General features: G+C 49.1%; 1 protein-coding gene and 1 non-coding gene across 6 annotated transcripts in view; both read left to right on the top strand.

Moving 5' to 3' along the window:
• The first annotated feature begins 1,972 nt into the window (after positions 1 to 1,972).
• CHD4 (chromodomain helicase DNA binding protein 4) overlaps positions 1,973 to 26,394 on the top strand; it is a 29,788-nt gene continuing 5,366 nt past the window's right edge. Inside the window, exons 1-36 of one of the 5 annotated variants that reach the window (XM_057700767.1) lie at positions 1,973 to 2,143; positions 2,987 to 3,164; positions 6,840 to 6,961; positions 7,181 to 7,375; positions 7,588 to 7,706; positions 7,844 to 8,085; positions 9,639 to 9,766; positions 10,020 to 10,155; positions 10,303 to 10,481; positions 10,668 to 10,907; positions 11,942 to 12,145; positions 12,264 to 12,469; positions 12,976 to 13,107; positions 13,187 to 13,283; positions 13,967 to 14,158; positions 14,651 to 14,851; positions 15,031 to 15,168; positions 15,649 to 15,770; positions 15,895 to 16,068; positions 16,402 to 16,543; positions 16,637 to 16,768; positions 16,872 to 16,989; positions 18,498 to 18,622; positions 18,971 to 19,208; positions 19,350 to 19,525; positions 22,477 to 22,657; positions 22,742 to 22,828; positions 22,919 to 23,007; positions 23,110 to 23,243; positions 23,584 to 23,728; positions 23,842 to 24,007; positions 24,270 to 24,367; positions 24,476 to 24,605; positions 25,466 to 25,537; positions 25,857 to 25,994; positions 26,241 to 26,349. In XM_057700767.1, the coding sequence (XP_057556750.1) occupies positions 3,065 to 3,164; positions 6,840 to 6,961; positions 7,181 to 7,375; positions 7,588 to 7,706; positions 7,844 to 8,085; positions 9,639 to 9,766; positions 10,020 to 10,155; positions 10,303 to 10,481; positions 10,668 to 10,907; positions 11,942 to 12,145; positions 12,264 to 12,469; positions 12,976 to 13,107; positions 13,187 to 13,283; positions 13,967 to 14,158; positions 14,651 to 14,851; positions 15,031 to 15,168; positions 15,649 to 15,770; positions 15,895 to 16,068; positions 16,402 to 16,543; positions 16,637 to 16,768; positions 16,872 to 16,989; positions 18,498 to 18,622; positions 18,971 to 19,208; positions 19,350 to 19,525; positions 22,477 to 22,657; positions 22,742 to 22,828; positions 22,919 to 23,007; positions 23,110 to 23,243; positions 23,584 to 23,728; positions 23,842 to 24,007; positions 24,270 to 24,367; positions 24,476 to 24,605; positions 25,466 to 25,537; positions 25,857 to 25,994; positions 26,241 to 26,349 (5,207 nt within the window). In that variant the 5' untranslated portion in view covers positions 1,973 to 2,143; positions 2,987 to 3,064. Of the gene's footprint in view, positions 2,144 to 2,986; positions 3,165 to 6,839; positions 6,962 to 7,159; positions 7,376 to 7,587; positions 7,707 to 7,843; positions 8,086 to 9,638; positions 9,767 to 10,019; positions 10,156 to 10,302; positions 10,482 to 10,667; positions 10,908 to 11,941; positions 12,146 to 12,263; positions 12,470 to 12,975; positions 13,108 to 13,186; positions 13,284 to 13,966; positions 14,159 to 14,650; positions 14,852 to 15,030; positions 15,169 to 15,648; positions 15,771 to 15,894; positions 16,069 to 16,401; positions 16,544 to 16,636; positions 16,769 to 16,871; positions 16,990 to 18,497; positions 18,623 to 18,970; positions 19,209 to 19,349; positions 19,526 to 22,476; positions 22,829 to 22,918; positions 23,008 to 23,109; positions 23,244 to 23,583; positions 23,729 to 23,841; positions 24,008 to 24,269; positions 24,368 to 24,475; positions 24,606 to 25,465; positions 25,538 to 25,856; positions 25,995 to 26,240; positions 26,350 to 26,394 lie in introns of all 5 variants that reach the window. The other 4 variants (XM_057700765.1, XM_057700766.1, XM_057700768.1 and 1 more) reach the window with 4 other exon arrangements.
• Positions 24,047 to 24,185, top strand: LOC130834228 (small Cajal body-specific RNA 11). The gene has a single exon (XR_009048614.1). It is a non-coding gene; the product is annotated as a small Cajal body-specific RNA 11 (non-coding RNA).

Here is a 26,394-nt window from a genome sequence, read left to right on the forward strand (position 1 = left end):
GGAAGTACCTGATGATATTACAGGATTTCAGTGTTAGAAGCACTGGATGAATGAACATTGCTTTCCAATCAAAATCCCTTAGTATCCTTTGGGGAACAGATAGGAGATGATCTTGACCATCCATCTATATTGTAAACCCATTTGAAATACCTTCTGGCCTCTAGAAGGACTGTGGGAAACCTCTACTGGGATCTGATCTCTCCTGAGATCAGTTGGGATTTGTTTCATTCTCTGTTAACAGGAAATTAGGAAATAGCACTTTGTTTTCTGTTGACAGCAGACATTCTATCTCCTCTCCGGGTTGGGTTGTTTATGCTTCTTGAAGGGAGGGCACTCCCCGTGGTGCCCAGCTTTGTGCCTTGCTTGGTATTCCATCAGCATCTGTTGCTTGAGCATGAGTAACAGTGAGTAGAGAAAGAGCAGGTCTTGGATCTTTGTGGGTGTATAGTGGGATCCTCAGTTCACACCATGGTGGGTTGTCCATCCATAGGAATGGCCCAGGTGTGAGAATGGACCACTTGACCTGGGGAGGCAGTGTGGGAAGATGACTGCTGGAATGTTAGGAAATAGTCTTTAGGTGGGGGTTTGTAATTATTATGGGATGCTTTCGGGTGAACTAAACTTTATGTGAATGGCTTGTCTGGCCACTATAGTATTTGACTGGTCTTACTGAAAACGTAACTGGAGGTAAATGTCTGGAGAACACCTGGATTTTGGTGGGATTGGGTAGGACCCTAGGTTGACTCTCAGTTCCTGCGTGTCTGGAAATGATAAATGAGGGAATCTAGGGTCCGTCTTAGACATCAAGAGGCTTTGTGCCAGGACACTGCTTTGGCTCATTAAGGGATGAAGGTGTGTACAAGTTGGGGCGGGGACAGGGCAATGTGGGTAGCCTGCTTCACCCTCGCTGGTGTGGGTGTTAGACTGACAGCCTTGGAGATGGGGGAGGTATGAGTATGAATATTATGGGATGCCTGCCTGGAAAGGTGTAGGGGTGGTGGAGTGGAGGTGAAGTATTATGGGATGTGACTCTGGGTTGTGCTGGGAGTATTATCGTGTCTGGTTGACCACGGGTTCTTTGCAATTATTATGGGATGTCAGAGTGTGGGTGGGGGAATAAAATTATGGGATATCTTTCCAGTGTTAGAGCGAAGGAGATTAGCTGTCCATCTGTGGGGTGACAGTAGGGCTGGTGATCATTATGGGATAGCTCTTTGATAGGGGAGGAGTGGTTATTATGGGCCGTGCAACTGCAATGAATGTGTGAAGCCTGGGGGTCGTGTTGTGAGGATCTAGCCTGCAGGGTCTGAGGACAGCACCAGGGGGTTGGTTATTATGGGATGTCAGTATAGAAAGTGGGAGACTGATTATTACGGGATGTGTGTGGGAGGAGGCCGAAGTGTCAGTTGTTGGTGGGGGGGGTTGAGTTTCTGACTATTATGGGATATCAAACTGGGGGTGGATGAAGAGTGATTATTATGGGATGTCTGTGGGGGATGGGGATTGAGTATTATGGGATGTGAGGCTGAAGGGCTGGGAGGCGTGCTTATTATGGGATGGCCATGGGGAGGGAGAGGTGACGAATTATTATGGGATGTTAGCATTAGGGCCAAGAGTGAAGAAGTTGGCAAAGGATGCCTATTATGGGATGTCCGGGGGAGGGGGTAAAGGGTTAGTTGCAGAAGGTCTGCAATATCAAGAGATGTCAACAGCCCTGGCATATATGTGTATGGAGTGTGTATGCGTGGGGGTGGTGTGTGTGTGTGTGTGGGGGGGGTGGGGGTGGTGTCCGTGTGTATTATGGGATGGCCAGGAGGTGGGTGGTTGCCCGGGTGACACGCGCGCGCGCGCTCGAAGGGGCGTGGCCAATGGTTGCCGGAGCGACGAGGGGGCGGGGGTTGCCCGGGAGACCTAAGGAGGCGGGTGGCGGTAGTGGGGGGGGGGGTTGGAGTTGGTTGAGGTTATTATGGGCTGTCCGTGGGGGGGCGGGGCTTGTGCGGTGGGATTTCCCGGCCGGTGTTTCGGGCCCTTTAAGAGGCGACGCCGGAGCCGGAGCCATTTTCCCCCCTTCGGCCGCGGCGAGGAGGAGCCGGAGCGGGAGTGACACCGGGCCGGACCCAGAGCGACCTGCGGCGGCTCCGGGGTGAGGAGAGCGCGGGGTTCCCAGAGAGACGCCCCTCTCAGCCCGACCAAGCCCCGAGGGTCCTCCCTCCACCCAGCCGCTCCTCGGGTGTCCCCGGACCCGCGGACCGCCCCCTGCCCGGGGAGCCGACCCTGCCTCTCCCTTCGCTGCAGGGCGCCCAGCCCCCGCCCTCTCCCGGCCCGAGTCTCGCTCCCTGCGACTCCCACTCGGGCTTGGCCTCCCACAATGCCCGGCGCCCCCCTCGCCCTTTGCTCACTTGCCCCCCGGGACACGTGGCCCGGCCCCCTGCCCGGTGGGAGCTCCGACCCCTCACGCCCCTGCCTCCAGCCCCCCAGAGCGCCGAGCCTCCACGCCCCCTCGTCCCCGCTGCTCCTCCTGAGAACCCGAGTTGTCCCAGAGGACAGCCTTTGGAGAGCTGCCCTGTCTGGGGACTGGCCCCTCCCCAGGCGCAGGGAGGCGCCCCCCCCACCCCCAAGTGACCTTGTGTCCCCGAGCGCCTCGCCGCCGGCCGCCTCCCCCGGCCCCCCCCCCCCCGCGCCGCGGCCACTCGGACCCCCTCCCCCGTCACGCCCGGCTCCGTCCTGCGGCTTTCTCCCCTCCCCACGCCGGCACCGGCCAGCCCTCGGGGGCGCCGCTCCCTCTCGTCTGGGGGGCTCCAGCCGGGGAGCCGGCTTCCGGGCTGCCCCCGGGAGTGTGGAACTAAGTTCAGCCTGAGTGGTTCGGGTGCCCTGCTCGGGTGGCTGGGGGGGGGGGGCCGGGGGTGGGCGGAAAGCGCGGCGGGGTGGGGGAGGGGGCCGTGCGCGTCACTGACTGTTCTCTTTCTCTCCCCCCTCCCCCGCACAGTGACTCGGGCCAGTGTTGAGGGCCCCAGGCCGCAGGCAGGAGCAGCTGGGCCAATTCCCTGGCCGGGAGCGGAAGGGGATGGCGTCGGGCCTGGGCTCCCCGTCCCCCTGCTCAGCGGGCAGCGAGGAGGAGGATATGGATGCACTTTTGAACAACAGCCTGCCCCCACCCCACCCAGGTAACATCTTCCCCAAGGGCCCCGGGCAGGAAGGAGCCATCTGGGCCCTCCCTAGTGACTCTGGTGAGGCAGGGTTGAGTTTCTGGGCTTTCTCAGTGCAGTCTGAGGTGGAGGGCATCCGAAGGGAGTGGTTCCCTTCTGCGGAGCTCTTGTGCGAGGGAGGGGGGTGGAAGCCATGTGCCTCCTGGGCTCCGCGGACCCGCGGTGCAAGCTCGCTGCACTGTCTTCGGGAATGCTATGCAGATCCCGGTTGAGGGAGCTCGCCAAGCTGGCAGGCTTTGCCTGGTGTGGGTCCTTGGAGGAATGCAGGTAGCTGGGACCCCTGGAGGCTGTGCGGCGGCGGCGGCGGCGGGGTTGAGGATTGCTGTTGGAGGAGACTGGCCGGGCATCACTGCTAGCAGGATCCTGTGGTTGCTGCTGTGGAAAGGAAAGAGGGAGTGCGGGTTACTCTCTGATTATTTTTAGCTTGTGATCAGTTACCGGCTTTCTGTGTAGTTTCAACTGTGTGAAGTTTGAATTGCGCTCCTCAGCTGGGATCTAGAGCGCTTTTAGTCAGGCAGATGCTGGAATGTTGAGTGGGGTTAGGGGTAGGATGTCATAGCTTGTAGGATATACTAGGAGGGGCAAAAAAAAGGGAGGTGACACGCTGGGCATCTCTCTTCCCCTGGCAAGTGTACTTAATCCTGACTTTTTTCCCAGGAGGCTTCTGCCCTGTGCAGGTAGCCTGGGGTTTGGACTGGTGGCATGAAGTGTTTGTGTAGGTGTGCTGGGGGTTGTGCTGTCTGTGTCTTGGGGTGGCTCCTTGGATTGGTGGAACCCGAATGGTTATTACCACCCTGCCTGATTGGAATGGTTCTTGACTATTCTCAAATGATGATTGATGTCATGTTTCTAAGAGGATATCTTTTTCCTCTGTGTTTTCTTCTTCAGAGCACCTAGTTAAGTCACCTGTTTATTTCCTTGTTTTTTTTTTTTTTAGCTTTGTTTTTTCTACATGCCATCTTAATCTTCCTTGCTTATATTTTTTACTTTTTTTTTTTTTTTTTTTTTGGCACACGGGCTTAGTTGCTCCGTGGCATGTGGGATCTTCCTGGAGCAGGGATCGAACCCATGTCCTCTGCATTGGCAGGCAGATTCTCAACCACTGCGCCACCTAGGAAGCCCCCTTGCTTATATTTTTATTCTCATTCTGGAGTCTGCTGGTCCTGTTTTTGTTTCCCATCAAACATCTTTCATTTTTGCCTTCAGCTGCAAGTTGAGATGGTCTGGGAGAGATATTTCCACATTTGGCACTTTCTAAGTTGGAAGTCTTCTCTTCAACCCGAGGCCACTTAGGAGAGGGTCAGTCTTGTTATTGAGTCTTCAGCTGTTGGGATAAGAAACGTAGGCTTGAGTCTCATCGATGTGTAGGGCAAGGTGGCAGATTTCTGTGCTGTGGCCCAAGGTGGGGGGTAGGGCAGTGGAAGTGATGAGGTGGTCCCATCCTTTCTGTGCGGGGCGTGAGAAGTAGCAGTGACATCCAGCCAGTGCTGGTTCCACATCTTGGTTTCCCATTGGCCCCTTGGTCTGGGGCTGCCCCTGTGTTGATTGGGAGCCATGCGGGCTCCCAGGGTGAACTCTGCCCCAAGCTGTAGCGTGACCCAGTTTTTCCACTTGCCACACCCCATTCCTGCCCCTTTCCCAAATCTTCCTCTATATCTCAGCCAGTTTTCCGCTTGCCATGTCAGCACGTGTGGCTGAAAAGTCTGAGGGTCTTATGTGGGTGGTAGGGTGTCCCCTTTGCCTCCATGGATTTGTTCTTGTCTCCGCTTCCAGCTTTTATGGAGGTGGCAAAGAGGAAGAACCTAGAGATGTGGCTGACTGGGGAAGAGGGCAACACAGGGATTGCTGGGGAGAAGCCCTTAAGAAAATGATTCTTTCTGGTGAGATCCAGGCTGGTGTTCTGTTCCCAAGGGAATGGGAGGAGCTGTCTTGGGCCTGGCCCGATTCTGGGCTGAGAGGGAAAGGGGGAGGCCGATGGTGCTTTGTCCAGCCTAATATCTCCTGTTCCCTAGTATCTGCCTTGCACAGGAAGGGTGGAGCCAGAGGCATTTTAGGGCCAGTTCTGGCGGTCAGGAGCTGAGAGCATGTGTAGGAGGAAAGGAAGCACTCTGTTGTCCACCGTTCTCTTGGTGCCGCTCCTTTTTTCTCAGTGTATTGGGGTAGGTGGCTGCCTCTCACCTGTTGGAGGTAGTTTAGGACCTGTGGCCTGCACTCCAGGTTGAGGTGATGAGGAAACAGTTTCAGAGAGGTCTTGTGGGCTCCCACTCCTCAAGGTAAATCTTTAGGGTGTCAGAAAGAAAGTTGTGTGCTCTGACTGCAGCTCCACTGAACTTTTGTTAAATCCCAGCTCTGATGATCGAAAGCATAACGATTGAGGGAGTAACTCATTCCCTCACATGGTGTCACCCTTCAAGGTGTCTTGGGTTTTCTTGCCTAGGACGTTGTTAGGATGGCTTCTTGAGAACTGTGTCATCCCACAGTAGGTGTTAGGAGAGGTGGCATTTGGACCTGGGGCCAGGTAATAATTTGGGAAGTGCTTTGTGAGAGGGTAGTCTTTCCTCGGCTACCTCTCTCAACCCCACCCCCCTCCCCTACCACTTCCTGTCTGTCCTCTGTTGGCAGCTGGGTGCCCTGGGCTGGCTTCTGTGGTCAGGAGCCATTTTCCCTCTCCTCAGTGGGTGAGGCATTCCCTCCTCCTCTCTACTCCCTTCTTCACTCCCCGCTCCTTGGGTGGGGTGGCTTGGGAAGGAGGAGAGGAGGAGAGGAGGGAGCTGGTGCACTGGTGTGAGTGTCTGTTACATAGGAGGCTGCCTCCTGGCCTCTCCTCCCCCTCTGTGCCCCTTCCCACCTATGCCTGCCCAGGAGCTCTCAGTATTACCCCAGGCTTTGTGTGTGCTCCCAGCCGGGGAGGAGGTGGAGCCAGATGGGAAGAGGAGAGGGGGAGGGAGATGGTGACAGCTGGGCTGATTTGGGCCCCTGGGGAGAAGAGGCTACTGACCCAGGAGAAGCTAGGGAGGAACAGTAGAGCTGGAGATAAGGAAAGGAAGTCAGGTTTGGGAGTGGGTGTGAGATGGGGCTGGCATCCGAACCTGGGGCTTGGAGGTTCTCGTTGTTTTGAGTAGTGATGAGCCTGTGGGGTTGGTGAAGGCTGTGGTTTCTGGGACCCCTGAGCAGATACTGTTCCGGGAATGTGCTGAGGGTATATTCTTTAGTTTTTGCTTTCTGAGTAGGACCTTTTATTCTTATTCCCTGATTTATGGAATATTTGGTGACTAGTTGCAGGAGGACTAGACCTGTTTCTCTTACTTGGTTAACTGTATGCAGCTTGATTCAGCTGCCCTGGTGAACACATAGAGGACTCGTGTTAGGGATGAGGGAGAGGAGGCAGGGGTCTGGACAGCTGCCCGAGGTGGGCCTGCTCTGGCCCGGCAGACCTATTTCGGGCATATACAGCTCTCTCTTTGTCTGTTTTTGTCCTGAGTATCAGCTTCCTTCTGTGGCGTGTATAGCAGTTCTCTTCAGTGGAATCTGGGACAAGAGGTGGGGGAATAAAGTCTAAAGCCTCTGGATTAGGCTCTAACCTTTTGCTATTGATCTTTTCTCTGCCTACCTTTCTTTGCCAAATATATGTAGAAAACGAAGAGGACCCGGAAGAGGATTTGTCAGAAACAGAGACTCCAAAGCTCAAGAAGAAGAAGAAGCCTAAGAAACCTCGGGACCCTAAAATCCCTAAGAGCAAGCGCCAAAAAAAGGAGGTGAGTGGGTGACTGGATGTTCTGGGGAGCAAGAGGAAGCAGGGAGGAGCTCTGAGAAGGGCTGGAGGGGTGGGGGCCTTCGTTTCTTGCCCTGGAGTGGTGGGCCAGATCCTGGGCGTGAGCCTCAGGGCTGTCCTGAGGTCAGCATGTGTGTAGCATGTGTGTGTCTGTCTCCCTCTCCTCCCTTCCCTGCTCCAGCGTATGCTCTTATGCCGGCAGCTGGGGGACAGCTCTGGGGAGGGGCCGGAGTTTGTGGAGGAGGAGGAAGAGGTGGCTCTGCGCTCAGACAGTGAGGGCAGCGACTATACTCCCGGCAAGAAGAAGAAGAAGAAGCTTGGCCCTAAGAAAGAAAAGAAGAGTAAATCCAAGCGGAAAGAAGAGGAGGAGGAGGATGACGACGAGGATGATTCAAAGGTGCCTGGGCCTCCATCCTCTTCTCTGTGTTGTTAACTTCTGTCCTGTGTCTCCTGGACACTCTGCTGCCCCTTAGAGTGTTTTCTCCACCTATTTCAGATGATCTCTTCTTAGCCCTCTTACCCTGGACTCGCCAGCCTTAGTTTCAGTTCAGATTTGCTTAGCAAGTGTGGGCACCAGGAGTCAGGGCTTTGACTTTGCTCTCTCTGTAGGAGCCTAAATCATCGGCTCAGCTCCTGGAAGACTGGGGCATGGAAGACATTGACCATGTGTTCTCAGAGGAGGATTATCGCACCCTCACCAACTACAAGGCCTTCAGCCAGTTTGTCCGGTAAATGGGGGGGGCGGGGGGGGGGGCGGGTCTTGGGGGCAGGGGATGGAGAGCACTTGTGTAATCTTGTCTCACATCCCCCCCTCTTTTACTTTTAAACTTTTTCTCTTTTCTCTTCCTGCCATTTTTCCCCCTAGACCCCTCATTGCTGCCAAAAACCCCAAGATCGCTGTCTCCAAGATGATGATGGTTTTGGGTGCGAAGTGGCGGGAGTTCAGCACCAACAATCCCTTCAAAGGCAGTTCTGGGGCTTCTGTGGCAGCGGCAGCAGCGGCGGCAGTGGCCGTGGTGGAGAGCATGGTGACGGCCACTGAAGTGGCACCCCCTCCGCCCCCTGTGGAGGTGCCTATCCGCAAGGCCAAGACCAAGGAGGGCAAAGGTGACATGGGACTCAGTGGGAGTGGGGACTAATGCGAGCTTGGGGACTAGTGCAGGCTTGGGATGTCGAAGTTAGAGGAAGCACAGACATGCTGTTCCATCAGCCCAAAGATGGAAGCTAGGAGAGGGGAATGAACCATGGAATAGGAGGGAAACTGGGGACGCTGACCACTTAGACATGTTTTAGGTGGGGAATATATTATTGGGTTGGCCAAAAAGTTCATTCGGTTTTTCTGTAAGCTGGCTCTAGTAGTGCTTAGTTGTCTAACTTCATTCAAAACAATTTTGTTAGATTGTACTGTGATAGCTGTCATATCAGCGTGCATTTAAAAATACTTATCAAAATTGGTGAATTTTTGTGTAGCCATTTTAATATTGAAGATGGAAGAAAAAAAGCAACATTTTCGGCGTATTATGCTTTATTATTTCAAGAAAGGTAAAAAGGCAACTGAAACTCAAAAAAAGATTTGTACAGTGTATGGAGAAGGTGCTGTGACTAATCGAACGTGTCAGAAGTGGTTTGCAAAGTTTCGTGCTGGAGATTTCTCACTGGATGATGCTCCTCGGTCGGGTAGACCAGTTGAAGTTGATGGCAGTCAAATTGAGACATTAATTGAGAACAATCAACGTTATACCACACGGGAGATAGCCAACATACTCAAAATATCCAAATCAAGCGTTGAAAATCACTTGCATCAGCTTGGTTATGTTAATCGCTTTGATGTTTGGGTTCCACATAAGTTAAGCAAAAAAACCCTTCTTGACCGTATTTCCACATGCAATTCTCTACTTAAACGTAATGAAAATGTTCCGTTTTTAAAACAAATTGTCACGGGCGGTGAAAAGTGGATACTGTACAATAATGTGGAACAGAAGAGATCATGGGGCAAGCGAAATAAACCACCAACAACCACACCAAAGGCCAGTCTTCATCCAAAGAAGGTGATGTTGTGTATATGGTGGGATTGGAAGGGAGTCCTCTATTATGAGCTCCTTCCAGAAAACCGAACGACTAATTCCAGCAAGTACTACTCCCAGTTAGACCAACTGAAAGCAGCACTTGACGAAAAGCGTCCAGAATTAGTCAACAGAAAATGCATAATCTTCCATCAGGATAACGCGAGACCGCATGTTTCTTTGATGACCAGGCAAAAGCTGTTACGGCTTGGCTGGGAAGTTCTGATTCATCCGCCATATTCACCAGATATTGCACCTTCGAATTTCCATTTATTTCGGTCTTTACAAAATTCTCTTAATGGAAAAAATTTCAATTCCCTGGAAGACTGTAAAAGGCACCTGGAACAGTTCTTTGTTCAGAAAGATAAAAAGTTTTGGAAAGATGGAATTATGAAGTTGCCTGAAAAATGGCAGAAGGTAGTGGAACAAAACGGTGAATATGTTGTTCAATAAAGTTCTTGGTGAAAATGAAAAATGTGTCTTTTATTTTTACTTAAAAACAGAAGGAATTTTTTGGCCAACCCAGTATTTCCCCCATGTTCTGCTCTGTGATGTGCATTTGGATCGTATGATCTTACTTGCTTTCTCTTGATTTAGGTCCCAATGCTCGGAGGAAGCCCAAGGGCAGCCCTCGTGTCCCTGATGCCAAGAAGCCTAAGCCCAAGAAAGTAGCTCCCTTGAAAATCAAGCTGGGAGGTTTTGGTTCTAAGCGTAAGAGATCCTCGGTGAGAGCCCAGCCCATCCCCTGGTGAGGGTGCCAGGTGCCTTAGCTAACGGGGAGGATGTTGTCTTATGTCAGGGTTCAGCCTTCACAGTAGGCGCTGTAAGGATGTGCGGAGTTGGCTGTAGAACAGGTGACTAGGCTCCCTATGTAACTGTCCTTGCTGGGATTCCAGCACCCCTAGTAAAAGAGTGATCCCTTCTCCACCACTCTCTGCTTCCCCTTGGCCTGAACCTCTAACCTTCTCACCCTGCCAGAGTGAGGATGATGACTTAGATGTGGAGTCTGACTTCGATGATGCCAGTATCAATAGCTACTCTGTTTCTGATGGTTCTACCAGCCGCAGTAGCCGCAGCCGCAAGAAACTCCGGACGACGAAAAAGAAAAAGAAAGGTGTGTTTCTTTTCTGTGTCAGTATGTGATGGGCCTGAGGGGGGAATGATTGGGGAAGCATCTCCCTAAGGAGATAGGGGTTGGGTTTGTGGGGTGGGGGGAGGTAGTTTTTTTCTAATAACTGGGCTTTCCCTCTTCCTTGCCTAGGCGAGGAGGAGGTGACTGCTGTGGATGGTTATGAGACAGACCACCAGGACTATTGCGAGGTGTGCCAGCAAGGCGGAGAGATCATCCTGTGTGATACCTGTCCCCGAGCTTACCACATGGTCTGCCTGGATCCGGATATGGAGAAGGCTCCCGAGGGCAAGTGGAGCTGTCCACACTGTGTGAGTGCCTGGCCATCGTGGTCCTTTGGAACCCTCGAGAGGGAGGGTGGGATGATAAAACTCTTCTGGGCCCGGTGGGGGTAGAAATGGTGGTGTTGTTGGCTGTGGGCTTTGGGAAGCTTTCAAAGGCTCAGACTTGTGGGGTGGGGGGTGGTAGTAATCTGACTCTGTGGGTCTTGACTGCAGGAGAAGGAAGGCATCCAGTGGGAGGCTAAAGAGGACAATTCGGAGGGTGAGGAGATCCTGGAAGAGGTTGGGGGAGACCCTGAAGAGGAGGATGACCACCATATGGAGTTCTGTCGGGTCTGCAAGGATGGGGGGGAGCTGCTCTGCTGTGACACCTGTCCTTCTTCCTACCACATCCACTGTCTGAACCCACCCCTTCCAGAGATCCCCAATGGTGAATGGCTCTGTCCCCGTTGTACGGTGAGTGCTTGGCCCCAGCTGGTGGAGAGGTGAGGGGGGGTGTGGTCCAGCAGAAGGGTTTACCCCTCTTCCATGTAGGCATCATGAGGCTGAGGTGTGAGAGAGGCTTCTGGAGAACTACAGGCTTTTTAGCCCTGAGACTGGGATTTTCCTTCCTCATATAGTCATGGGATACCCTTGTCTTGAGAAACTGTAGGACTAACTTGGAACAGAGTTGATGCGTTGCCAGCTCTCCTAAGTGGGATGCAGCAGTATTCTTTTAGCCCAGAGTAACTTCTCCTGTCTTGACACCCAGCCTCGAGGTGTTGGTAGCTTGGTGATATAATAGGGCCACCTACTGCTGTTAGATCGCTTAAGAGAGGGATTCTGGGCTCCAGGTTTGTGACTTTTCTGTGCCTACTTGTTCTGGGTTATTGTGGAAGTCTAGCTACTGGCTCTGTTAGGCAGATAGGAGTGATAATGTCACACAAATCCTGGGTGAAGTCCAGAAACAGAAAGGGAATTCTATCCTTCTTTTCCTAGAAGGGTCCCGGGATTAGATCTTACTTGAAATGAGGTTTTTTGTTTGTTGGTTTGTTTGTTAAATTTTATTTATTTATTGGCTGCGTTGGGTCTTCGTTGCTGCACATGGGCTTTCTCTAGTTGCAGCGAGCGGTGGGGGGGGGCTACTCTTCATTGTAGTGCGTGGGCTCCTCATTGCGGTGGCTTCTCTTGTTGCAGAGCATGGGCTCTAGGCACACGGGCTTCAGTAGTTGCAGCACATGGGCTCAATAGTTGTGGCTCATGGGCTCTAGAGCGCAGGCTCAATAGTTGTGGCGCACGGGCTTAGTTGCTCCGCAGCATGTGGTATCTTCCTGGGGCAGGAATCGAACCCGTGTCCCCTGCAATGGCAGGCAGATTCTTAACCACTGCGTCACCTAGGAAGTCCTGAAATGAGGTTTTAATAATCCTTTGATGAGGTTGAAGCTGCCTGCGGGCTGTGCAGTCTCCTCCCTGTGGTAATGATGCTGTTGGGTCATCTCTTTTTCTCTTAGTGTCCAGCTCTTAAGGGTAAAGTTCAGAAGATCCTAATCTGGAAGTGGGGTCAGCCACCGTCTCCCACACCAGTGCCTCGGCCCCCAGATGCTGATCCCAACACCCCGTCCCCCAAGCCCTTGGAGGGGCGGCCAGAGCGGCAGTTCTTTGTGAAATGGCAAGGCATGTCATATTGGCACTGCTCCTGGGTGTCTGAACTGCAGGTAAGTCTGGGATAGAGGAGATGTGGGGCTGCAGAGAAGAGGGTAGTGAGAAAACAGCCTTGTGGATAGAAGGAGTGGGTGTAACTCCTGGGTGACTTCTTTCTCCTTCCGCTTGCAGTTGGAGCTGCACTGTCAGGTGATGTTCCGAAACTATCAGCGGAAGAATGACATGGATGAGCCACCTTCTGGGGACTTCGGTGGTGATGAAGAGAAGAGCCGAAAGAGGAAGAACAAGGACCCTAAATTTGCGGAGATGGAGGAACGCTTCTATCGCTATGGGATAAAACCTGAGTGGATGATGATCCACCGGATTCTTAACCACAGGTACCAGGGGAGCTGGGCCAGGCTGTGTTAGTCTTGGGCATACTGGACATGGGCAGCATATCCTCGGGGGGTCAATTAATTTTTTTTATTTTTTTATTTTTTATTTTTTGGCACACGGGCTTAGTTGCTCCGTGGCATGTGGGATCTTCCTGGAGCTGGGATCGAACCCACGACCTCTGCATTGGCAGGCGGATTCTTAACCACTGCGCCACCTAGGAAGCCCTCGGGGGGTCAATTAAGAAAATGGACGTCACCACTAACTTACACTTGGAGGAGACACTCAATATGTTATTAACTGACTGAATCCTGGTATTTGAGCCATAGACTGTAGGTTAGAGATCACTTTGGTGCAGAGACTGGTAGACCAGATGTATTTGGTTCTGAATACATGTGGTGTCTGGCCTTCTTAGAGCTCTGGCTTGGAACATCTATTGTTGGCAGTTTTTGAGAGAAGGTGAGCAGGGTGGCCTCCCGGCTCTGAGGGTTTTCTTGCTTTGACCTTGCAGCGTGGACAAGAAGGGCCATGTCCACTACTTGATCAAGTGGCGGGACTTGCCTTATGATCAGGCCTCCTGGGAGAGTGAGGACGTGGAGATACAGGACTACGACCTATTCAAGCAGAGCTATTGGAATCACAGGTGAGGCACTTGGGTGAGTGGAGCTGCTGCTTATTGAGGAGGACCCCAGGCAGCTGTGTGACGTGTCTGTCTTCTTTAGGGAGTTGATGAGGGGCGAGGAAGGACGACCAGGCAAGAAGCTCAAGAAGGTGAAGCTGAGGAAGCTGGAGAGGCCTCCTGAAACCCCAACCGTTGACGTGAGTCAGCAGGAGAGGGAGGGCAGCTTGTCGGGGAGGATGACGTGTTTCGTGTGCTCCAGTCTGACAGTGGGTTCTAAGGCATGATGTCAAGTGATCACTGTAGCTAAGATGCTTCACACAGTCTGCTTCTTCCCTACCTCTCCACATCTCTGTAAACCAGGGGAAAAATACTAGCATTACTTTATTTCCTCTTTTCCTCGTCAGAAAAATAAAAACATAGGTGTTCGTGTTTCTGTGACTGAGGAGGTGTTATATATGGAGGGGTCACACAACCAAGCTTTTATGAAACCTGATTTGGAACCTGGGTCTTCTGACTCCTTGGTTCATGGCTCAATTCCTCGGGGTTTTGTGTAATAGAATGTGGGTATAGCTAAGGTTAAAAAGAGAAATTTAGAGGGGGCATAGGTGGATCCTGACTGGCAATTACCGTATTGCCCAGGAGACTATGATGTGTCCTCCTTGGATATCTGTGGGACCAAGATCTCCATCTTGCCTTGCTTCCTGGAGCATCCTAAATGGAACACAAAGTTGTAATAACCGTTAAACACCTCTTTCCTCACCATTTTTTGTGACTCCTTTAAGTAGGATCTAGTGAGGAAGCGTAAGGAGAAGGCAGCTGCCATCTTATGGAAGGAAGGGAGTTGCTTGCCAGCTCTTGAGTTCTTTATTTCATCCTTCAGCCAACAGTGAAATACGAGCGACAGCCAGAGTACCTGGATGCTACAGGTGGAACCTTGCACCCCTATCAGATGGAGGGCTTGAACTGGTTGCGCTTCTCCTGGGCTCAGGGCACCGACACCATTTTGGCTGATGAGATGGGCCTTGGGAAGACCGTTCAGACGGCAGTCTTCCTCTACTCCCTCTACAAGGAGGTAGGAGAGCCGGGGCTGGTGGGTTTTGTGTGGGTATTTTGTATTCGTGGTCTTCTCTCACACTCTGAGGCAACAGAAGAAGGAAGAAAAAAATTAGTCTCTGACCCTGGAGAACAGTGTTGAGTGATAGTAAGACAGACACAAGTCCGCAGAGACAGACTGGAGGGAATGGAGCCGTGGGCGGGATTAGTGGTAGGTGCCTGGAGCTTTATACCCGGGGGCGGGGGGTGGGAGGGTTGTGCGCTGAGAGAAGCAGAGCTGTGGGCAGGACTGGTCTGGAGAGACTTTGAGTGGCAGGGGCACGTATGGAGGTGGGCGTGGTGCTGTGGGAAGGAGGAGGCAGGGCCTGTTCATGCCTCGGGAGGGGAGGGGGAGGGGGAGGAGCAGCGTGCACACGCCAGACCTCCACCCGCTCCTGGGCAGGGGTGGGGTGGGCACTGGGGTTGTGTGTGGGGCCTTCAGTCCTTATTCTTCTTCTCTTCTTCCTCACAGGGTCATTCCAAAGGCCCCTTCCTAGTGAGTGCCCCTCTTTCTACCATCATCAACTGGGAGCGGGAGTTTGAAATGTGGGCTCCAGATATGTATGTGGTGACCTACGTGGGTGACAAAGACAGCCGTGCCATCATCCGAGAGAATGAGTTCTCCTTTGAGGACAATGCCATTCGTGGTGGCAAGAAGGCTTCCCGCATGAAGGTACCTCAGTGGGAGGGAGACCACCCTTGGAGTGGGGGGGAATTGTTGCCCTGGGCCCCTCGTGCCCCAGTCCCTGGGTTGAGGCAAAAGGACAACAGCTGGGAGGAGGGAAACGCTCCCTTGACTTGGCCTGTACTGGAGGAGTTGGACATAAGTGACCAGGTTGCCGCCTTGTGCAGAAAGAGGCATCTGTGAAATTCCATGTGCTGCTGACGTCCTATGAGTTGATCACCATTGACATGGCCATCTTGGGCTCTATTGACTGGGCCTGCCTCATCGTGGATGAAGCCCATCGGCTCAAGAACAATCAGTCTAAGGTGAGGGGGGGAGGGAGGTATGGCTTCCAGTTTTAGTGTTCTAGTACCACCTACTCATTAAGGGGAGACCTAGGAGGACAGGAAAGGGAGAGAAAAAGGGTCTCTGCCTTCCTTCCTCACTCGTGATAGATAATCCTTGGAGGCCAGGCATTAAAAGAGAGGAGGACTTTCCTGGTTGTCCAGTGGTTAAGAGCCCATGCTTCTACTGCAGGGTGCACGGGTTCAATCCCTGGTCGGGGAACTAAGATCCTACATGCTGCACAGTGCTGCCAAAAAAAAAAAAAAAGTAACTGTGGACAGAAGATAAATTATTATTATCATTATTATTATTATTATTTTTTTTATAAATTATTTTTAAAAAAAGAGAGAGATGGAGGGTAGGGATGGGGACTTAACTGCTGGGTGGTAAAGCAGGATTTTGCAGATGTACTGGAGCTCTCTTTTTCATTGAATTCTACTTCTTTCCTTCTGCTTCACCAGTTCTTCCGGGTCTTAAATGGTTATTCGCTCCAGCACAAGCTGTTGCTGACAGGGACTCCATTACAGAACAATCTAGAAGAGTTGTTTCACCTGCTCAACTTTCTCACCCCTGAGAGGTTCCAGTAAGTGTGTGCTTGTTCATAATTGCTCCAAATTGTTTTAATTCTGCCTTTTGCCCATTTCCTGTATCACTTTCCTTTCTTCCTTTCCCCCTCTCCAGCAACTTTTTCTTTTCTCTTTCTGAAGCAATTTGGAAGGCTTCTTGGAGGAGTTTGCTGACATTGCCAAGGAGGACCAGATTAAAAAACTGCATGACATGCTGGGGCCTCACATGTTGCGGCGGCTCAAAGCTGACGTGTTCAAGAACATGCCATCCAAGACAGAACTGATTGTGCGAGTGGAGCTGAGCCCTATGCAGAAGTGAGTATGAAGGGACAGAAGCGCTAGCTCATTTTGTGGACACGCTTAGACATTTGTCAGTCTGAGCAGTGTTTCCCGCTCCTCCCCATACTCCACTGCAAGGCGTATGGTGACAGGAGCTAGCAAGGCCTAAAGAAACCTGTTGCCAGGTTGCTGGGGCCCAGAGTTCTTAGTTATTCCTTACCTTGTTTAGAATGGTGGTGGTGGCGCTTCTTAGGTTTTCTCAGTGCCAAAGTGAGCTATGTTGGAAGGAAGATCCCAGACCCGGGGACTGCCTTATGAGTCATATAAAGGCTCTTGAGTGTGGCTTATCCTGCTCTCTTGCCCACATAGGAAATACTACAAGTACATCCTCACTCGAAACTTTGAAGCACTCAATGCTCGAGGTGGCGGCAACCAGGTTTCTCTGCTAAATGTGGTGATGGATCTTAAAAAGTGCTGCAACCACCCATATCTCTTCCCCGTGGCTGCAATGGTATGTTGTGCCACCTCTTGTTCCTCCCTGGGTGGGAACCACTCCATTTGGGATTTCTTTTGATATTTTTTTCTTCTTTGCTTCTTTCTTCAGGAAGCCCCTAAGATGCCTAATGGCATGTACGATGGCAGTGCTCTAATCAGAGCATCTGGGAAATTATTGCTGCTTCAGAAGATGCTCAAGAACCTTAAGGAGGGTGGGCACCGTGTACTCATCTTCTCTCAGGTATTGTGTGGGGCCTTTTGGGGGTAGCAGTGGACAGCTCATTGACACAGGGGAGAGATTGTCATCTGATTAACCCTGTATTTAAACTGTGCTCCTTTTCCAGATGACCAAGATGCTGGACCTGCTAGAGGATTTCTTGGAACATGAAGGTTATAAATATGAACGTATCGATGGTGGAATCACTGGGAACATGCGTCAGGAGGCCATTGACCGCTTCAATGGTGAGAGGGGAGGAGTGGCTTTGATCCCGGCATCTTCACTCACTCATGGCTCTGGACCGATCACTTGTTCTTCTTGTGCATCTGCTTTTCTGTGTAGTGGTTGAGGGTTTTTTGTCAGTTGATGTGGAAGAGTACTTTTGAATGTCTTGATTGGAAGGATGTATTGGATTATTCCTAGGAGACTGTTTATCCCCTTTGGAGTCTTTGTTCTTTCTGCTGAAAAGCAGGGCACTTTATTTAACCCTCCTCATCGCGTCTTGAGGCCCAGGAGGGACCAGGACTTACCAAGCCCAGATAGCAAGTTAGTGGCAGGCTTGTCTCAGTAGCCACTACCACCTCCTTTTCTTTCTTAACTTTTTTTTTTTTTTTGGGCACACGGGCTTAGTTGCTCCGCGGCATGTGGGATCTTCCTGGAGCTGGGATCGAACCCGTGACCTCTGCATTGGCAGGCGGATTCTTAACCACTGCGCCACCTAGGAAGCCCCTTAACTTTTTAATTTGAAATAATTTTGAACTTAAAGTTCAAAAAATAATAGAGAGTCCATGTATACCCTTCACCCAGCTTTTTAAAAATAATGACTTATTATAAACACAATATGAGGATCAACCCCAAGGAATGAACGCTGGTGTCATATACTGCTAACTAACCTATAGACTTGAATTCAGTGTCCCCACTATTCCAGCGTCAGGATCCAGTCCCAGATCCACATCGCTCGTAATTGTCGTGTCTCTTCCGGTTCTTCATTCTTTCCTTTCCTTTCATGACGTTGATACCTTTGATGATGACTGGTCAGCTCTTTTGAAGAACATCTCTTAAGCTTAGCTTTGTCTGATGTTTTCTCACGATTAGATTGACATTAAACGTTTTGGGCAGGAATTCCACAGAAATAATGCTGTGTCCTTTTCAGTGCACCGTTCCTGGGGAGGATGTGATGCTGATAATGTTCCATTGCTGTTGTTGACCTTGACCACTTGGTTAAGGTGGTGTCTGCTGAATTTTCCCCTGTAAAGTTACTCTTTTTTTTCATTGTGATTGATATTTTGAGGGAGATACTTGAGACTATGGTGACATCCTGTTTCTCCTTAAACTTTCACACTGATTTCAGTATCCATTGGTGGACCCTGCTTAGGATTATTACTTACAGTTATTATTATTACTTTTGTGTTTGCCTAATGAGGCAGTTTTTTTTTTCTAGTTCAAGTATAGTTGGTTTACAATGTTGTGTTAATTTCTGCTGTACAGCAAAGTGATTTCGTTATACATACATACACACACACACACACACTTTTTAAAAAAATATACATTCTTTTTCATATTTTCCCTTATGGTTTATCACAGGATATTGAGTATAGTTCCCTGTGCTACACATTGGGACCTTATTGTTTACCCATTCTATGTATAATAGTGTGCATCTTCTAATGAGGTTTTGTATTTCTGATATTCCTTATACATTTATTAATTGGAATTCCAGAGACACCTCTAATGGTGTTTTTGGTTCCTCTCTTAGCACCGGGTGCTCAGCAGTTCTGCTTCTTGCTTTCCACTCGAGCTGGGGGCCTTGGGATCAATCTGGCCACTGCTGACACAGTTATTATCTATGACTCTGACTGGAACCCCCATAATGACATCCAGGTGAGCAGAGGTGCAGCCTTGGTCTAAGTAACTTATTGGAAATGCACGGTGTTCTGTGTGAGGGCTCTACCATCTGGAATTAGTTGTTTCAGGGGAAAACAATAGATTCTTTAAAAATGTCTTTTACCTTATTGTAATCCAGAGAGTTTGGGTTAGCTGTGGTCCTATTTTGGGTAATATTGTAGAGGGTGGTGTCTGGGGGCAGGGGTGCAAAAGGAAGTTTTGTGTGAAGGCAAGCTGCAGCTCCTGCCTTATGCTGTATTTAGCTTATGTGGAAGTCAGGGCAAGAGTAGAAGTAAGAAAATATGGTTACCTCAGTTTTTGGCTTCATTTTGTGCCCAACTCCAGGCCTTTAGCAGAGCTCACCGTATTGGGCAAAATAAGAAGGTGATGATCTATCGGTTTGTGACCCGTGCGTCAGTAGAAGAGCGCATCACGCAGGTGGCAAAAAAGAAGATGATGCTGACGCATCTGGTTGTTCGGCCTGGGCTGGGCTCCAAGACTGGATCCATGTCCAAACAGGAGCTTGATGACATCCTCAAGTTTGGTACTGAGGAGCTCTTCAAGGATGAAGCCACAGATGGAGGTGAGCTAGTCAGGAGCTTGTTTTGGTGTGGGGCTTGGCTTCTCTAAAGGGTATCTTTGATACCTAGGGTCCTCTGGGACTTGCTTTTTCCACTGCAGCTGCTGAAGCTAACTGGGGGTATGGACCCCTGATTCTTTATAGGAGGAGACAACAAAGAGGGAGAAGACAGCAGTGTTATTCACTATGACGATAAGGCCATTGAACGACTGCTGGACCGGAACCAGGATGAGACAGAAGATACGGAATTGCAGGGCATGAATGAATATTTGAGCTCATTCAAAGTGGCCCAGTATGTGGTGCGAGAAGAAGAAATGGGGGTGAGTATGAGTCCAAAGCAATGCTGTGCTTGGTGATTGGACCAAAAATTGGAATTGAGACCACGATGGTATTTGAGACAAGAGGAGAACATCTGTCGGCAAATTAGTACATTGATGAATTGATATACTTCTTCCTTTGAAAAGAAGTTCTATAACGTGAGCAAATCACATTCTCATCTTTGATGTGGCTCTCTGGCCACATTTCACACTCAAAATATTTACATTAGCTCTTCTTTATCAGAATCTCATCTTATTTTCTCTTATGTATTTTATTAGCTCTAAATAAATATTGGATTGCTATCTCAAGTCTCTCCAGAGAAAAGGTAAGAGAGAAGATACATACTGAGCCTGTCTCCCTGTGCTTTTTAAAACATTAGAATTGTTTTCCCTTTTTCTTTTCTTTTGTTGGTCTTTTTTAGTACAAAACAAAACATACTCAGTTATAAATGTTTGGCCTCTGTAATGATTTTTTCCCCCTAATGATATCATGGGGTATAAATTGGGGAAAAAAAAATTGCTTTCTCTCTCGGGTCCCCTTTTAGCCACCCAGGTCAGGGTTCTTTGAATTGGCATCAGTTTCTGATGGTCCTTGCCATCTTTTCTCATCTTTCCAGTCCACAGCCATCCCTCTTGTTGTATTTTTCTGATACATATTATCTTTGTTCTTGAAAGTGAGGCTACTAACTTCAGTTGTGTGTAACTGTGGCTGAAAAGTCTGACAGGTCATAGACCAGTAGTAGTGAGTCAAAACTGTCCTCCTGTTAGGGTGGTGACAGCATATGGGAGTGACTGACTGGGGAAGAACGTGCTGAGTGGTTTCAAGGGTGGGGTGGTACTCTCTCTCCCATTGATAACCTCTCCTGATGACTGCACAGGTATACAGACAGCCCTCTCGTTAGTGGCTGTGGCTGCTATTTACTTTATAATGTTCTTACATTTTATTTTTTGAATAGATAGTATAGCTCTCCATATCCGTTGTTCCTCCACATCTGCAGATTCAACTGACCATGAACTGTGTAGTACCATAGTATTTACCGTTGAGAAATATCCTTGTATAAGTGGACTTATTATGCATTTCAAACCTGTGTTGTTTAACGGTCAACTGTAATTCACCTGGTTCAAAATTCAGAAGTTACAGAAGTATCTTTTTCCTACTCCAATCCTTTGGCTACCTAGCTGCCTCCCTGGGGATACACAATTATGTATATGTACACACAAATGCCTTTTTTCCTTTTCAATTTAAGGAAAGTAGTTTCTTTCTTTCTGTCTGTCTGTCTGTCTGTCTGTCTCTCTCTCTCTTCCTTTCTTCCTTTCTTCCTTTCTCCCTTCCTTCCTTCCTTCCTTCCTTCCTTCCTTCTTCCTTCTTCCTTCCTTCCTTCTTTCTTTCCTTCCTTTCTTTCCTTTCTTTCTTTCTTCTCTTCCTTTCTTTCCCTCTCTCTCTCTTTCTTTCTTTGTTTTTAATTGTAGTTGATTTACAATGTTGTGTTAATTTCTGCTGTACAGCAAAGTGATTCAGTTATACATATATATACATTCTCTTATTTTACATACACTCTTTTCCATTATGATTTATCACACAGTTCCCTGTGCTATACAGTAGGCCTTGATTATCTATTCTATATATAAAAGCTTACATCTGCTAACCCCAACCTGCACCTCCATCCCTCCCCCAACCCCCTCCCCCTCGGCAACCACCAGTTTGTTCTCTATGTCTGTGATTTTGTTCCTGTTTCATAGATAGGTTCATTTGTATCATATTTTAGATTCCACATATAAGTGATATCATATGATATTTGTCTTTCTCTGACTGACTGCATTTAGTATGATAATCTCTACTTGTATCCATGTTGCTACATAAGGAAAGTAGTTTCTCATACAGGACGTTCTGTACCTTATTTTTGTCTACCTAATAAATCTTGGAAGATTTCGTCCAAATCAGTACATAAAGAGCTTCTCTTGACCCCCTTTTTTGCTGCATGGTATGTCATTTGGAAGTACCATAATTTATTTACTTCAAAAAAGTTGAGATATAGTTGACATATACTGTTATATTAGTTTCAAGTGTACAACATAATGATTTGATATTTGTATATATTGTGAAATGGTCACCCCAATAAGTTGAGTTAATATCTGTCACCCTACATAGTTACACATTTTTTTCTTGTGATGAGAACTTTTAAGAGCTGCTCTTTTAGCAACTTACAAATAAACAATACAGTGTTAACTGTAGTTACGATGCTATACTTAAAATTACCATGACTTATTTATTTTATAACTGGAAGTTTATACCTTTTGACTCTTCACCCATTTCACCCCCTAAAATTTATTCAAGTTCCATATGATGGATATTTAGTTTTGTTTCTAGTATTATGCTGTTAGCAGCAGCTTAATTCTAATGTAAGGGATTTGGAATTAGTGGTCCTGAACTCTCTGAAAAAAAAGTAAGACTGTCAAAGGAGCATAAATATTATTGGGATATAAAAGGATATATATAATTTTTTTTCATAGTTGGTAAACTTTTATGAAGTTTATGAGGAACAGAAAGGGCTTATGGCCCTTCTGTTTTATCTCTTGGGAAAATCTTTTTTCTAGTATTTCAGAAGCTTATCTATTCTACCTTGCTAAGCCTCTAACCTCTCTTTTCTGCATTTTACGGGCTCCGAACTGTATATGTGTCAATAAAAGGGGTTAAAAGAAAGCATAATGGTTCTTCATTCTTCTCTTGTGATAACAGCTCCATCCTATATTTTTTTCAGTTACCTTGACTGCTAATCTGTACATAATTACGAGGAACCATGTCCTATCAACTAAATTTCTTTTAAGTTCTTCGGTCCAAGCATTTCAGAGTCCAGTAATGAAAAGGAGCTAGCAGAATGGGAACTGTGAGGACCAGGGGTAGCTGGTGGTGCTGACTTCAGCACCCCTGAGTCCTGGCCCTCCCTCTGTCCCAGGAGGAAGAAGAGGTAGAACGGGAAATCATAAAACAGGAAGAAAGTGTGGATCCTGACTACTGGGAGAAATTGCTGCGGCACCATTATGAGCAGCAGCAAGAAGATCTGGCCCGAAATCTGGGCAAAGGAAAAAGAATCCGTAAACAGGTCAACTACAATGATGGCTCCCAGGAGGACCGAGGTGTGTGTGGCCGGCCCCGCCCCCCACCCATGGGCCGTTCCACTAGAGCAGTGGGCCCCGCTCATCTGCCCTCTCTCCCTCCAGATTGGCAGGACGACCAGTCCGACAACCAGTCCGATTATTCAGTGGCCTCAGAGGAAGGTGATGAAGACTTTGATGAACGTTCAGAAGGTGAGGGCTGTGCCTTTCTGCTGTATTTTTAAATACTGCTTCATCCAGCACCCCTAGCAGTGTTGCTCACGCATCCTTTTCTTCTTGCAGCTCCCCGCAGGCCCAGTCGTAAGGGCCTGCGGAACGATAAAGATAAGCCATTACCTCCTCTGTTGGCCCGTGTTGGTGGGAACATTGAAGTAAGTACCTTTCTGTTCTACGGATTGTTGGGTGAGTGCTGCTGTCGGGTCTTTGGTGGAGTAAGATCTGCTCTCTCTCACCTAGGTTCCTTCTCCCCCCAGGTTCTTGGCTTTAATGCTCGCCAGCGAAAAGCCTTTCTTAATGCAATTATGCGATACGGGATGCCACCTCAGGATGCTTTTACCACCCAGTGGCTTGTGAGAGATCTGCGAGGCAAATCAGAGAAAGAGTTCAAGTAAGTTGAGAGCTGGAATGGCTGATATGGAGCAAGCACTTTTAGTCTCTGGTCATTCTATAGTACTAGTGCAGGCTGTACAGGGAAACTGGCTGTTTCCTCTGCTGATGTTGGCAAGTGAAACTGTTAGTAATAGGGTTCCTTGTGTTCCTAGCGTCCCTGGAAGAGGACATGGGGCACGGTGTGGGTCTGGAGACCAGCTTTCAGTGCGATGGTGGGCTTTACCTCAGATGGAGCCATACTTGTTGTCTGGGGTGATGCCTGACTGCCGGGGGGAGAGAATCTGATCTAGGAATTGGCATGATTGCTGTTTAACCCATTCCCTACTTCTTTACTGCAGGGCTTACGTCTCTCTTTTTATGCGGCATTTATGTGAGCCGGGAGCAGATGGGGCTGAGACCTTTGCTGATGGTGTGCCCCGCGAAGGCCTGTCTCGCCAGCATGTCCTTACTAGGATTGGTGTCATGTCCTTGATTCGTAAGAAGGTGAGTTCAGAACCTCCCTCCATCATTCAGGGTTTCTAGGGGAAACTGTGGGGCCAGCAGGAAAGGAGCCTAGATGGAATTTGGGTCTTCAGCGTCTTGTCCCATTGCTGCAGGTTCAGGAGTTTGAACATGTTAATGGGCGCTGGAGTATGCCCGAACTTGCGGAAGTAGAGGAAAACAAGAAAATGTCCCAGCCAGGGTCACCTTCCCCAAAAACCCCTACACCCTCCACTCCAGGGGACACACAACCCAATACTCCGGCACCTGCCCCTCCTGCTGGTAAGTCTGCTTGGACTGTCATTTTCTGTCCTCTTCTTCTTGTCCTGGCCTATGCTTTTCTGCTCCCCTGTACTCAGTTCTAACAGGGGAGGCTGGCAGGACACACAGCAATCTCCCTCTCAGTTTAGGAGAGTCGTCCTAAGAATAGGGCTGGCTCTTAAAGGCACGAGAGGACAGTTTAAGATGAGACAAACTGAGGAGGCGTGACCTTCTCTCTGATCTGGGACCTTCTTCCTAATTAATGTCTATTATTGGTCTGCAGAGGATGGGATAAAAATAGAGGAAAATAGCCTCAAGGAAGAAGAGAGTGCAGAAGGAGAAAAGGAGGTGAAACCTGCAGCGCCTGAGGCCACTGTTGAGGTAAGAGATGGGGGTGACTGGTTGCCACACCAAAGGCAGATGGATAAGCCCGTTCTTCCTCTTGGATGCTGGCCTGTCTGCTTCAATTTCTGTCTCTTTCCTTTGCAGTGTACACAGCCCCCTGCCCCTGTTTCAGAGGATGAGAAGGTCCTTGTTGAGCCTTCCGAGGGAGAGGAGAAGGTAGAAAAGGCAGAGGTAAAGGAGAGAACAGAGGAACCTATGGAGACAGATCCCAAAGGTATGCACATTTTCACACACTGCAGATCCCTGTGAACCACAGTTATACTTGGACTTGCAGCCTGGCTGGAGGGAAGTCCGGAGGGAAGTCCAGAGGAAGTGACACACTGAAGAATCTTGTACTCTTGACTTTTTTATTATTTATTTATTTAATTTATTTGGCTGCATTGGGTCTTAGTCGTGGCACGTGGGATCTTCACTGCAGTGTGCGGGCTTCTCTCTAGTTGTGGCATATGGGCCCCAGAGCATGAGGGCTCAGTAGTTGTGACACGTGGGCTTAGTTGCCCCATGGCATGTGGGATCTTAGTTCCCTGACAGGGATTGAACCACGTCCCCTGCATTGGAAGGCGGATTCTTAACCACTGGACCACCAGGGAAGTCCCTGTACCCTTGATTTTTTTAATTTTATTTTTTTTTTAAATTTATTTATGTAGTCTATTTATTGGCTGCATTGGGTCTTCATTGCTGCACGTGGGCTTTCTGTAGTTGCAGAGCACGGGGGCTACTCTTCACTGCAGTGCTCAGGCTTCTTATTGAGGTGAATTCTCTTGTTGTGGCACATGGGCTTCAAGTTACAGAGCATGGGCTCAGTAGTTATGGTGCACGGGCTTAGTTGCTCCACGGCATGTGGGGTCTTCCTGGACCAGGGCTTGAACCCATATGCCCTGCATTGGCAGGCAGATTCTTAACCACTGTGCTACCAGGGAAGACCCGTGTACCCTTGATTTTAAACTGTGGTCTTTTTCTCCCTCAAGACATCTTTAATGACTTTAATCATCAAGATTTAGGTTTAGGATATAGTGTAGAACAGAGGAGAACACACTTCCTTAGATATGCTCTCAGTGCCATCTGTTCCCCCAGGTATTGCTGAGGTGGAGAAGGTGGAGGAGAAGTCAGCAGTTGATCTGACTCCCATTGTGGTGGAGGACAAAGGTGGGTGTTTGGAAAAGCGGACTGCTTTTAAAAGGATTCTAAAGCTGAAAGGAAGGACCTTATCTTCTGGACACCCCGCCACCCCCAGGCTCCCCATCCATAGCCATAGAATCATTTTATCCCAAGCGGAAGACTCCATCTCTCCCCACATGCGGCTGTCAGTGGGCCAGTGGCACCTTTTCCTGGGTTTAAGAAACACTTATGTGGAGAAAGGGTGGAGTAGATGGGTAGCTTGTAGCATATGGTGCATATGTATGGGTAAGGGCCATGGTGCTAGTTTCTGTCTGGAGCTGACATTTTTCTTCTGCATGTCCTGTAGAGGAGAAGAAAGAAGAAGAAGAGAAAAAAGAGGTTATGCTTCAGAATGGAGAGACCCCCAAGGACCTGAATGATGAGAAGCAGAAGAAAAATATTAAACAGCGTTTCATGTTCAACATCGCAGATGGTGGTTTTACTGGTATGAAAAAGAGGGGCCGCTGGGGTTAGAAGAATTCGAGGTGAAATCAGGGTTCTTGTCAGAAACCAGGGTACAGAGACTTTACCTCTCCTAGAGGGAATGCCGGGCTGACTGCACATTCCTCTGGGGTCCATTTTAGAAAGCCAGAGGCATGTTAAGTTGGGGATCAAGAATAAACAGCTTTTTGAATTCTCACAGATGTCTGCCTTTCTTTTTCTCCCCAACCTTCCCTAAATGCTCCTTCAGAGTTGCACTCCCTTTGGCAGAATGAGGAGCGGGCAGCCACAGTCACCAAGAAGACTTATGAGATCTGGCACCGACGGCATGACTACTGGCTGCTGGCTGGCATCATAAAGTATCCTTTGCCTGAGTCTGGGCCCATGTTCTTGTGAAGGTGTCT

The sequence above is a fragment of the Hippopotamus amphibius genome, chromosome 12 (assembly GCF_030028045.1).
Source record: "Hippopotamus amphibius kiboko isolate mHipAmp2 chromosome 12, mHipAmp2.hap2, whole genome shotgun sequence".
In the NCBI taxonomy this organism is placed as follows: Eukaryota; Metazoa; Chordata; class Mammalia; order Artiodactyla; family Hippopotamidae; genus Hippopotamus; species Hippopotamus amphibius.